The 11,384-nt window shown below is 34.8% G+C and overlaps 3 protein-coding genes across 4 annotated transcripts; 2 read left to right on the top strand and 1 right to left on the bottom strand.

The window, feature by feature from the left end:
* Positions 1-100: 100 nt before the first annotated feature.
* Positions 101-4,604, top strand: Cog2 (conserved oligomeric Golgi complex subunit 2). The gene is made up of 11 exons (XM_069134923.1): positions 101-238; positions 331-562; positions 709-989; positions 1,085-1,386; positions 1,559-1,676; positions 1,874-2,196; positions 2,447-2,513; positions 2,765-2,951; positions 3,075-3,354; positions 3,439-3,619; positions 3,841-4,604. Exons 1-11 carry the CDS (start codon positions 161-163, stop codon positions 3,937-3,939), a joined length of 2,148 nt encoding a protein of 715 aa, XP_068991024.1. The 5' UTR covers positions 101-160; the 3' UTR covers positions 3,940-4,604.
* A 1,099-nt stretch (positions 4,605-5,703) lies between these two features.
* alphaSnap (Alpha-soluble NSF attachment protein) lies at positions 5,704-9,202 on the bottom strand. Of its 2 annotated transcripts, none has more exons than XM_046624476.2 (5): positions 8,995-9,202; positions 7,218-7,414; positions 6,857-7,122; positions 6,547-6,720; positions 5,704-6,413 (listed from the first exon to the last, which is right to left on the bottom strand). In XM_046624476.2, exons 1-5 carry the CDS (start codon positions 9,084-9,086, stop codon positions 6,264-6,266), a joined length of 879 nt encoding a protein of 292 aa, XP_046480432.1. In that variant the 5' UTR covers positions 9,087-9,202; the 3' UTR covers positions 5,704-6,263. The 2 variants fall into 2 exon arrangements, with proteins under 2 accessions (XP_046480432.1, XP_046480433.1); XM_046624477.2 differs by having other exon boundaries at positions 8,932-9,064.
* A 568-nt stretch (positions 9,203-9,770) lies between these two features.
* ATPsyngamma (ATP synthase, gamma subunit) lies at positions 9,771-11,275 on the top strand. Its single transcript, XM_046620342.2, has 2 exons — positions 9,771-9,893; positions 10,163-11,275. Exon 2 carries the CDS (start codon positions 10,182-10,184, stop codon positions 11,064-11,066), a length of 885 nt encoding a protein of 294 aa, XP_046476298.1. The 5' UTR covers positions 9,771-9,893; positions 10,163-10,181; the 3' UTR covers positions 11,067-11,275.
* Positions 11,276-11,384: the final 109 nt, after the last annotated feature.

An 11,384-nucleotide genomic window follows, 5' to 3' on the forward strand; every position in this document is an offset into this window, starting at 1 on the left:
TGCCACCTGTTAATTCCTCCGATCTGTTAACGTTGGCGTCAACTTGGTGACTGTTTAGGAATAGCGGCGTCTACCATTATTAGCCAAATAAGAAATTAATGTCCGCATCAAATAAGCCTAACCTATGATTCAAACGCGAAAAATCTAGCCATACGCAAAGATGCCTGAAACATCGGAGGATTTTATGCTACCAAAAGCACCCAAGGATTTATCCTTCAATGAAAATGATTTCAATGCGGTAATTAATATTTTTCTTATGCTGTATACGTGTAAATCTAATAAGTTGCTTTTTTTCATTTGCTTGTATGATATATGCCCACCAACTTACAGAATAACTTTAACGTCGATGCATTTCTACAAGAGCATCGGAAAAAGGCAAGCTTGGAGACAATGCGGGATGATTTGGGCGTATATTTAAAAGTTTTACGATCCGCAATGATTGAACTCATCAACAAGGATTACGCCGACTTTGTTAACTTGTCCAGCAACTTGATTGGACTAGACAAAGCTATAAACAATCTACAAGTTCCCTTAGGTCAATTGAGAGAGGAAGTAATGGCAAGTATTTTTGTTTCGCTATGTCACTCGAAACTGCACCGAATACCAGTTAAACGAATATTACGGAAAGTATCTTGCATCGGAATTCACATGGTTCTTGCACGTGAAAAGGTATAAATGATTATGATATTGATTTTGGATTGCAGCAAGTACGGCAAACTCTAGATGACATGATAAATGAGGTGACAAGCACATTGAATGAGCGCTGTCTTATTAGAGAGCGTAAGCAAAGCTTACAAAGCTTAGCTCATGTACACGACTCTATCACCAAATTATCTAATATTCTTGTGAAGAAAAATACAGCCAATTCGAAAGATAAGGAGCAGATCAAGCTAGATTCAGATCTCTTGGAACGAGCTGCTACAGAATTCAATCAACTTAAATTTCACATTTCCAGATGTAAAACAGATCTTACAGAGGCGCGAATCAAGGTATCTTCACATTTTCAAGTTGTAACACCTAATTAATACCAATATTGTTAATATTTACAAATTTGTCTTAAAAATGTTAATATTCAACTCTGCAGACGTGCAACGAAATAGGGCAGAGTTTGATGAGTAATCTAGATAAGATGTTTATATCCAGCATAAAGAAAAAACAGCCTGAACTATTGATACGTTGTCTAAGAATATATGTTACCCTTGACAAAGTTTCGGATACAGAAAACCTCCTGCGTAGAAAGTTGATAGCTCCTCTGATTGAAAATGTAATTAATGAAATAACTCTGCAAAGTGAACCGCAAGGCTTGCGAGGCATCTACCAAAGATTACTGTCTATATTTGACGAAGACTTGGCCCAGCTTCTTACAATTACGTTATATCCAGATAGGTAAGTGCTTCACATTTTGAACAAATAGACCCATTCAGTTTAGATGCAAAAAAACTTAGATTGCTATAAGATGCATAACTAAGACATTCTTATAGTTAAAAACATCAAAATTATTAAGATTCTTGTGGATGAAATTACTTACGATCACATATTATCTCTTATTTATTTTCAGAATGTCTGTGAAAGGATTTAACTTCATAGTGAACAGTTTTTGGCCCGAAGTTGAAGAGAGGATTGAGTTGCATCTAAATTTAATATTTGCTCCGGGTAATCCTGAGTTGTTTCACAGGGTAAGCAGCAGTATTGCAAAAACTTAGCACACTAACGTAGATGCTTCGTTATTGTCATTTAAATTTTAGAGGAGTGAAAATGTATATATTGGAGTTTAGGGTAATTTATTGTATTTTAATAATCCAGGATAGAAAGTGAGTTTATGGCATTTATAGGCTCCGTTTAAAATATGTTTAAAATAGTCCGATTGTTTCAGAGATATTTGGAAACACTAGAATTTCTAACAAAACTTGAAGAAGCTTGCTGCACTCCTGAGACATTGTCAGAATTAAAAGGGCATGCTCTGTATCATAGGTTTTTGGGAAAGTGGAATTTGCCAGTATATTTTCAAATCAGATTTCAAGAAATAGCTGGTACTGTTGAAGCCGTACTATGTGAAGATATTTCTCCCTCGATGCTCAAAGAAAATACATCTGCGATTACATCAAATGAATTCACACTGCATCCAACCAATGTTGTTTGGGAATCCCTCATGAAAACGTGGGCAGATGGTATATTTCTCCCAAAACTATTACAGCGGTAAGTTTAATGTTGTTAAACTTATAGTTGTTATTGAAACAATCATTCACTAATTGCAGGTTCCAATCATTTTAAATTCTTGTAAGTCGTGTAAAAAAAGAAAGCTAAATTTAAACCATTAAATTTAAATTTTTTAAATTTAAATCGTATATCGTAATGAAACTAATTACAACGAAGTTAAATTAAACTTAGATATCTACAATCAATCTCATTACTGCCAACTTCATTAGTCATACTTATATTTTCACAGTTTTTGGAAATTGAGCCTTCAAATTATTTCACGGTATCAAACATGGTGTAAAGTGGCAGTGACACAAGTGAGTATAGTATGCAGTGTTGTTCTAATAGAATGTCATTATCATTCATAGTCGCATTAGATTTTATAAATTACATTCTAAAAAATAACTAGTTTCTGTCCCTAGTTAAGTATACTGTAGCAGAAAAAGAAAGATGATACATGTTCAACTAGAAATTATGTGACTACTCGGATTTTCTAAAATAACTGAACAATCAAAATACTCAATAAAGTGGTCATAATAATTTACTCATTATTTCATGGTAATTGTAGAGTTGGCCGGATGCTGCCAAGTCTACTACCAGTAACATTATTGAAACGGCACACCCACCTAGACTGCAGTTTTTGGTTTTTTTATACACTGACATAGAAAAACTGATGAAAAATATGCCTTCATTTTTGGAGGTAGTGTGCAGTAAAATTACAAGCACAAACTCTACTCTTAAGAAGATATTTGAAGGTAAGATGATGCTATTTATTAATACACACCTGTTTGATATTTTTCAAAATACTATCTTTAGATGGTGGCATAGACATACCGTTGTAAAATAAAGTTAGTAATATATCAATACCAACGTTACAGATTGCTCAGCAGAATCTGAGAAAAATTTACAATCTACGCTACCACTTATCACCGATGAAATAATGAAAGAACTAATGTCTCAGAGTGCGATTCATTTGAAACAAGTTAGCGATATCCCTAGATTATTCCGTCGCACAAATAGAGAAGTGCCGACTAAACCTTGCACATATGTTAGCCATGTGATTGAACCCCTAACTAATTTTTACATGGAGTATAATTCAGCCATACCAGGTCTTGTTACGAAATTACTGGAGTCCACTGTGTCTTTGGTGTCAGAACAGTGAGTCACATTTTATTGGTGCAGAAAATGGTTTTGACTTTTTTAGGCTTACGTCATATGGTTCTAATAAATGATTTTTGTCAGGTATTTACTGTCAGTAACTGATGTTTTAACATCTGTACAAAAAACTGAAGAGAGTCTGCGGAGGTTGAAGAAAATCAGAGACAAATCAACAGGAATATCATCGTCAGAAGGCAAAGGCATTGGTGACGATGAGAAAATCCGGATTCAATTAGAAATTGATGTACAGAATTTTTATCAAATGGTAAGATAAATTAGGTATTCGTCAGAATAATCAGCTTCTGTGTGAGTTGCAGATTAATACTAAAAACTGAAATATCTCGTTCAAATCATACATCTACTTCTCTTCCCCTGATCAAACTGAAAGTTTACTAATTCACATCAGTATTATTTTTCTTCAATGTTATCTCTATATGACGGAATTTATCTTATATCATATATATGTATGTTTTCGTCTTTTTTCAGATAGGGAATCTAGGAATAATTGGAACCAATGTTTCCAATCTGAAGCAATTATTGCAAGTAGTTCAAGAGGCTTTAACAAGTCGAAATGAGACAAGATAAGGTACACCTAACCGTGCATGATGGGATGCCAATGTTTTGCAATAAATGATAATAAATTAGTTCACTTGCGTATTCAGATCCTTTATATGCCGGCTTTTGTCTCATTTTTCATTGATATTTAATGAAATGCAAAATACTCTTAATCATTGTCAGACCAACCCGTAACTAATATTTGGCATCATATTGACGTGCTTCTCAATAACTTGTGTCATTGTTGCATAACTTGATGAGGAGATCTGTACAGTCACATATTTTAACGTATCCAATGGGTCATTTATTGATACGTTTACTGCTAGTAATTATATATCACTGTACAGTGTTTTCATACATTTATTACATGTTTATTTTTATTATTAAGCCAGTTGAATATTTTACAGTGTCATGAAAATCGAATTCATCATATAAAATGAAAGAAAGAATATACAATGTGGAGAAATACGGCATGGATTTTATCCTGTAATTTGTATGATGCGAAAGAAAAACGAATAAACAAATATGTACATAAAAATAACAGATATCAATATAATATATCTTCTACCTACTTAGTAATAAAGAATATGCCGCGACCTGATGGCTAATAGTAATATTAAGTAACTGCACTTTTTCTTTAAAGTCAAAGTATGTCGTAAGTAACTGTCACAGTATACTAGTACAGGAGAAACCATTGCTACTTTCAAAAAGTGGAATGCCTTCTCCAACCAATTGTGAATAATAACATCTTCAAAGGTTGATATAAGTTATTTGATGATTGATTCACTCGATCATACGACAAAACCTGGGACTAGATATCAGTTGTTTAATTTTGACATCTGTCACTCTTACAATCTAGGAATGCATTTTATAAGTAAGTCAATTATTTCGAATAATAGGGAACCAGCACTTTCAATATACAGACATATAACATACTTTCATTTTCAGAATAACGAAATGATATAGTTTCGAATCATTCGACTTCACAATATTATACATGCCAGGTTAATATTTTGTAGTTACATGAAAATTGGAATAATAGCACACAAGTATTTAAAGTGCTTTTACTCCATCATAAACTGATAACAGGACAAAATATAGTTTACCTTCATTCGAATGAAGTATATCACATATTTTTATTTCCAATTGTGTATAAATAATATCCTGATAAACATTGCCGTCACTGTTCCATTAAAATGATAAACTCGGAATATCGGTCAAACTCGAAAATGAATTTTCAGTTTTTTATTTTAGAGAAACAAAAACAAATAAATAAAAAATCTGCAATTTTGTCGGGAATAATTGTTAATATGTAATATACAAAATACAATATTGACATATACGTTTACACAACATTGAAATAATCTCGAAATTGAGAATAACCTACCAATACTATATAACATTATTAACATTTTTGCATGGTTAACTCGGCAGCTAAATAGTATATCTTCAATGAAACTGGTAAAATATTACGTTATTATTAATTTAACATTATTATAGCCAATATATGTATATTTATTATAAGTATATATGTATATATGAATGTAGTCAGTGCATTATGTTACTAATTATGAGTCACTTAAGGTGAAAAACAGTACAAAGCAATGATATTAGTTTCAACGATTCAAAATTGAATTTTAAGTTTTTATAACGTTTCAAAAGAACGGAGTTTCAGTTAATTCAGAAATGTGAAAAAAAAAATTCGTCGTAGATAATATATCCCCACTTATGTTAGCACTGATTGTAAATTGCCACAAAGTAACGAACGGGAACTGGAAGAATGAGAAACAACACTTTCTCCTGGAAGTTCGAACTTTAATTTAAATGAAACATATACACATTATTATTCTGAATTGTAATCCAGGTAGCCTTTCTAAACGTTATAAACAACCTAATGAGGCTTTATCGCTATCTGTGCCTCTGAGCTATACCTTCAGTAGTGATCGTGCCATGTACTTTTAGGAACAAAAAAATTCATCGTTATATGTTCACTAGCAAAAAATTCATAAGTGTCGGATAGTAGAAAAATTTAATAACATCCGTTCCAAATTGAATCAGGCCCTGTGTAAGTGTGAATGAAGAATATTGACGTACTAGTGTTACAAACCGATTCCAACAGAATGTATTTACTACCATTCTTGAATATATTTCAATTCTATACAATGATACTTCACACATTTCTAAGAACGATAAACAATTTCGTGAGTACTTTAATAAAACACAGTATTCGTTTATCCCCTTCAAGACGCAAGGGTCTGAAGATATTCTATAAGCCTGGCTATGAGAGGAAGATGTGCACAATCTGAGTGGGAAGATATTAATGGCATATTATTATGTGTAAAAGAGTGAAAAGATCAGCGTAGGTCTGGGTTGTCGTTGACTTGTTTCTTAATGCGCAATAAGATCGTTGTGTACCAGGAATCCAACCGTGATATGGAATCATACTCCTTAACTGCTTCTGTGTATCCTTCCAAATTTTGTTCTTCTAGGTGCTCGATTAGCGTCTGTGTCAACAACAAAAAAGTAGGTGAAGATTTTAGGACAAAAACATACTTAACTATCTTAACTATCTGGCATTTATCCACGTAAAATTTGAACTTTATTTCATTTAATGTTGATAATAAATTACTAATTTACCTTGATAAGTTTGTATTCTCTAGAATCCTGAAAAGCAGGGTATTGTTCTTGATAACGTTCGATCGCGTGTTGAGCATTCAAAACATCGACGCAGAGATGGCATAATGCAGCACGAAAAAAGTACTCCTTCGCACTATATTTCAACAGCGAGCTTTCAAGGGACGAAGAGGCGACCTGTAAGTCATCAATCTCTATAAAATTATACATTACATCTCGCATAAGAGCAAGTGTTTAATTTGTTCTATTCTTATACACTAAGATCCCCTACCATCCTATCGTAAACCAAACAGTTAATATGAATCACACAAACCTGTTCATAGATCTGGATCGCTTTGTCGTAATTCTCAAGTTGGGCGGCATATTGTGCCACCTTGAGCAAACATTTATTTGCGGAAGAGTTACTTTCTTCACCCCGGAAATAGTCGGCTGCCTGCTCGTAGTGGTTTACTGCTCTATCAAGGTCGACAGACTCACTCTCATACATCTCTGCTATACTTTGATGGTGCTTAGCAGCCATTGTGAACCTTCCCATGTCCGTATATATCTCTATTGCTTTTAGAAGACAGCTAACTGCCTCTACAATATTGTAAAAAAAAACGTCAAATGAGAGGTATGTTCAGTGATTGCAATTCAAGACATTTCAACCTATATCACACAACAAACAATCATACCATTTGGATCCGACTTTTTATAACAGTTGGCAGCATCTACGTAGTTTGTCGCAGCATCGTGTCTGCTACCAGCTTTGCCGTGAAGATTAGCTGCTTCACAAAATGCATTTCCTGCGGCTCCCCACTTTTTTGCCATTTTGAACATATTTGCTGCACGCTGATAGCATTCTACTGCTTCTTCTACCTTCGACGATCCTCTGTGGAGTAATACGCGCTTTTTTCAAATATTTTGTACGAATAACACAACGATTACACTGCAGTTTGTAATTACCGCTTTAGATTATTAAATTATCAATGCCAAAATGAAATCTATTCATCAGATAGATTGACAAGATTTTCCCTAATATCTCACAAGCTAGATACAGGCTGAAATTTTTTAATATAAATTTCTTGTATGTGAGATTCGGAAACATCATTGGAACAAACTATATCTTCAGTATTGCTTGGTCATGCTTCAAAGTTTCATTCCTAAACTGGTTTAACTATGATCTTCAAATTTACCTGCATCAGTTGTATGAAACAATTTTTAATGTAGGCATAATGTGTTTTTTGAGAATATTTTCTGTCATCAGTTTGTTAAGTAACATAAATTTCGTCTCGGACAAGCAAGTTCCTCATTCATCAAAGAAATGATTTTTCTGTTTAACAGTAACATATTTCTGTGAATTTTTAATGATACTTAAAATATCGTAGAAGATAATTCTTAGAAATTCGTTATCCATTTCATAAAAAACAATCAAGCATTTATGTTAAACTGATATATCTTCAGCAGTTTAATTAATCACGTTGCATAACATTTTATCAATACTTGTGAAACCATTTAAATGAAGTTTATCTCTCAGCAATGAATTTTTTTGAAATGCATACCTTTCCTTGATTGAATCAACGAGTAATCACCCGAATATATTGCTCAGTGAATAAGTAATTTTATACTCTTATTTGTATTTCGATATCTTGTACTGCAAGTAATACACATAAACAAATAATTGGGTGAATATAAGTCCATGAAGAATAAATGTAATGGATAGTCTTTACAAAAATAAACTTAATTCAGTGGATTGAGTGAAGTCCGAATGTCGACAGGAAGCATTCTGCATATGAGAATAAACAAAGCTAAATAATACCATATCATGTTATTGTGAAGTTAAGATCAGGAAAAAATATGACGAAGAATACATTTTGTAATTGTTTCAGTTTTCAGTCGATTAACACAAAAGAACAAGGTAATGGATGCTAAGTTTACAAGCACTCGCGACCCTACTTACACAATATACTTGTTCAGTCGTACAGGACATATGACATACAATAATAATTCGGCAAATTATTGTTTAAACTTTAATCATGTGTGTAAATTTAAGATTGTCGAATGTCATATGGACCTTGTCACTCAACCATTGAACATACTGACTCTAAATTGATGTGTAAATTTGGAAGGTTTGTTATGCCCTAAGAACTGAGATTGGAGGAAAATTGTTAGACCTGGAAGTAGTGCCTAAACGTAGCAATGAAGGGGTCGAGTTATGCACGTACATTAAAAAAATATTCATTTGATTTCAATATCAAACTCTTGATGATATGAAATTGGCGAATTCTCATGATTCATACGATGAATTTCAAGTGATAGTAAAATACGTGAAAATGTATCGAAAATATGTCACTTAGGAATAGGATCGTTTATGCAAATCAGTAAGGAGCTCGTCAAATTGCGACGTACGTATCAATAAATTCGTCCATCCTTGCAGTCTGTCATTTTTCTGACAAATCAATATCAACTCACCCAAAAAGAGATCCAAAGAAACCTTTCGAGGAAGTTAATTTTTTTTCTGCCTCAGCCATGAGCTGTATGGCTTTCTGCTCATTGTCACCCATTATGATAAATACTTTTTAAAACAATTCGCTATTTCTCTATTATACTGTCACTCGCTTTATTGACAAAATCCATTCACTGTGCGCCACCAGTGAGCTCTGACCTGCTCTGACGTCACCATGAAGGAAACATCCACCCTATTCGTTTTCACTTATTTCCACTGAGGGAAGACAGGGGGGATCGCCGTTCGCCAATCGCGTTCGTCTATCTATGCAAAACCAAACATTGAGCCATGTATTGAGGTTAGGTTGATGCCGTGTTTTGCGGGTGTTATTTTTTGATATGAAATGAAAGTGATATTCACATTTATAGGGTAATATTAAATGCCTGAACTTATATGCATGCATGTTTTATCATACATCATACGCCAAAGTCGAAGAACATTACCGTTCTTTTTCCTAAATAGATTTATGACTTGACAGTGGTGCATCCATCTGGCGGTGGAATTAAACATTATGCCGCTCGAGCTGAGTCAACGGCCGGGAGACGATCTTTGAAAAGCGGCCTACGTGGTATAAAAAATTTTAAATGGTTTTACAGCTGTTCAATGGTTTAATCCTTTCAAGCTTTACAATATTTAATTCACTGGACGGGGCTGGGAAATATTTTATAGCAGGGATGACAAATTAACATAACAAACAGGATAGGCCTTCGTATTCACGTCTACCTTGTTAGCAATTTCGTCTGTCTATCCATTAGTTGGCCATTGACCATTAGTCCCGGTTGTTACTCATATCCTCTTTGCGGTAGAGTATCTGTGGATTAGGTTGTCCCTGCTTTTCCTACCTAACTTTCTGCCAAGTTTCTGGGTAAGTGTCTGGAACGGTTGTTTTTAACAAAAGAAGCCGTAAATTGTAATTGTATCGTGGTTTAATCATTATCCAAGGACTTTATTGTCGTTGACCGCTGTACAATCATGCGTTATTATTTGCATACATTAAATCGGCACATGACTTATCTGCGTGAATCGATTACATAAATGTCTACACACTTATGCACGCACACAGGCATAAATTTCTGCTCGTCTGACATAATTCACCTTGTAAGCAAGTCTTTTTACGATTATAATTAATTTCAGGGGCAGGCCGAAAGTAAAGATGCTTCGTCAGACGTTAACTTTAGTGCCTGCGCACTCGCAGCAGCTCCAACAGCGGGGTATGGCGACTTTAAAATCCATCTCACTGCGTCTGAAGTCAGTTAAAAACATCCAGAAGATTACTCAATCGATGAAGATGGTGTCCGCTGCTAAGTACAACCGTGCGGAGAGGGATTTGAAACAGGCCCGCCCCCTTGGAGAAGGCACCAAAGCTTTTTATGAAAAAGCTGAAATTGCAGCACCGGAAGGAGTACCGAGCAAACTCGTAATTGCAATTACCTCAGACCGAGGTCTCTGCGGAGCTTGCCACACAGGAGTTGCCCGCAACATTAGAGATCAGCTCCTTGCAAATCCTGCAGATAAAGAGAACACAAAAATCATATGCGTAGGTGAAAAATCACGAGCTGTCTTAGCCCGAATTTTTGCCAATAATATATTGTTTGTTGCCTCCGAAGTTGGTCGCCTGCCACCAACTTTTACTGATGCTTCCAAATTGGCTGCAGAGATTTTAAACAGTGGATACTCCTTTGCATCTGGACGCATTGTCTACAATAAATTCAAATCTGTCGTTTCCTATGGAGTTGCAGATTTGCCTTTGTACGACAAAGATTCAGTTGCCACTGCTCCGAAATTGTCCATCTATGATTCACTAGATGATTCCGTCATTCAAAGCTATCTCGAGTTTTCTCTAGCTTCTCTGCTCTTCTACAGTATGAAAGAAGGTGCTTGCAGCGAGCAGTCGTCCAGGATGACTGCTATGGATAACGCAAGTAAGAATGCCGGTGAAATGATTGAGAAACTCACTCTGACCTTCAATCGTACTCGCCAAGCTGTCATCACCAGAGAACTTATTGAAATTATTTCTGGAGCTGCTGCGCTTGATTAAGCATACCGCTATAGGGGACGTTTAGAAATCAGATAGATTTAATATTCTTCGAAACAGTGGCTCTTGAAAGAAAGACGCAATATGGAAATTCTTGGTAGCTTTACAAGCCCCGTGAAAGAATATCCAACTTGTATACAGTATCATGTAACATTGCCTCCATAGAGGAGGCCTGTCCCGTAATAAATATCAACACTCACTGTAAATAATAATCTGTAGAATGTTATTCAATTCCTCTCTGTCCTTATAAAGTTCGTCTCTTTAATGCACATCGAGTCTTAGGAGTTATGTACAATCCATGTCTATTATTCTTATCGTTTC

This window comes from Neodiprion pinetum, chromosome 4, assembly GCF_021155775.2.
Source record: "Neodiprion pinetum isolate iyNeoPine1 chromosome 4, iyNeoPine1.2, whole genome shotgun sequence".
Lineage (NCBI taxonomy): Eukaryota > Metazoa > Arthropoda > Insecta > Hymenoptera > Diprionidae > Neodiprion > Neodiprion pinetum.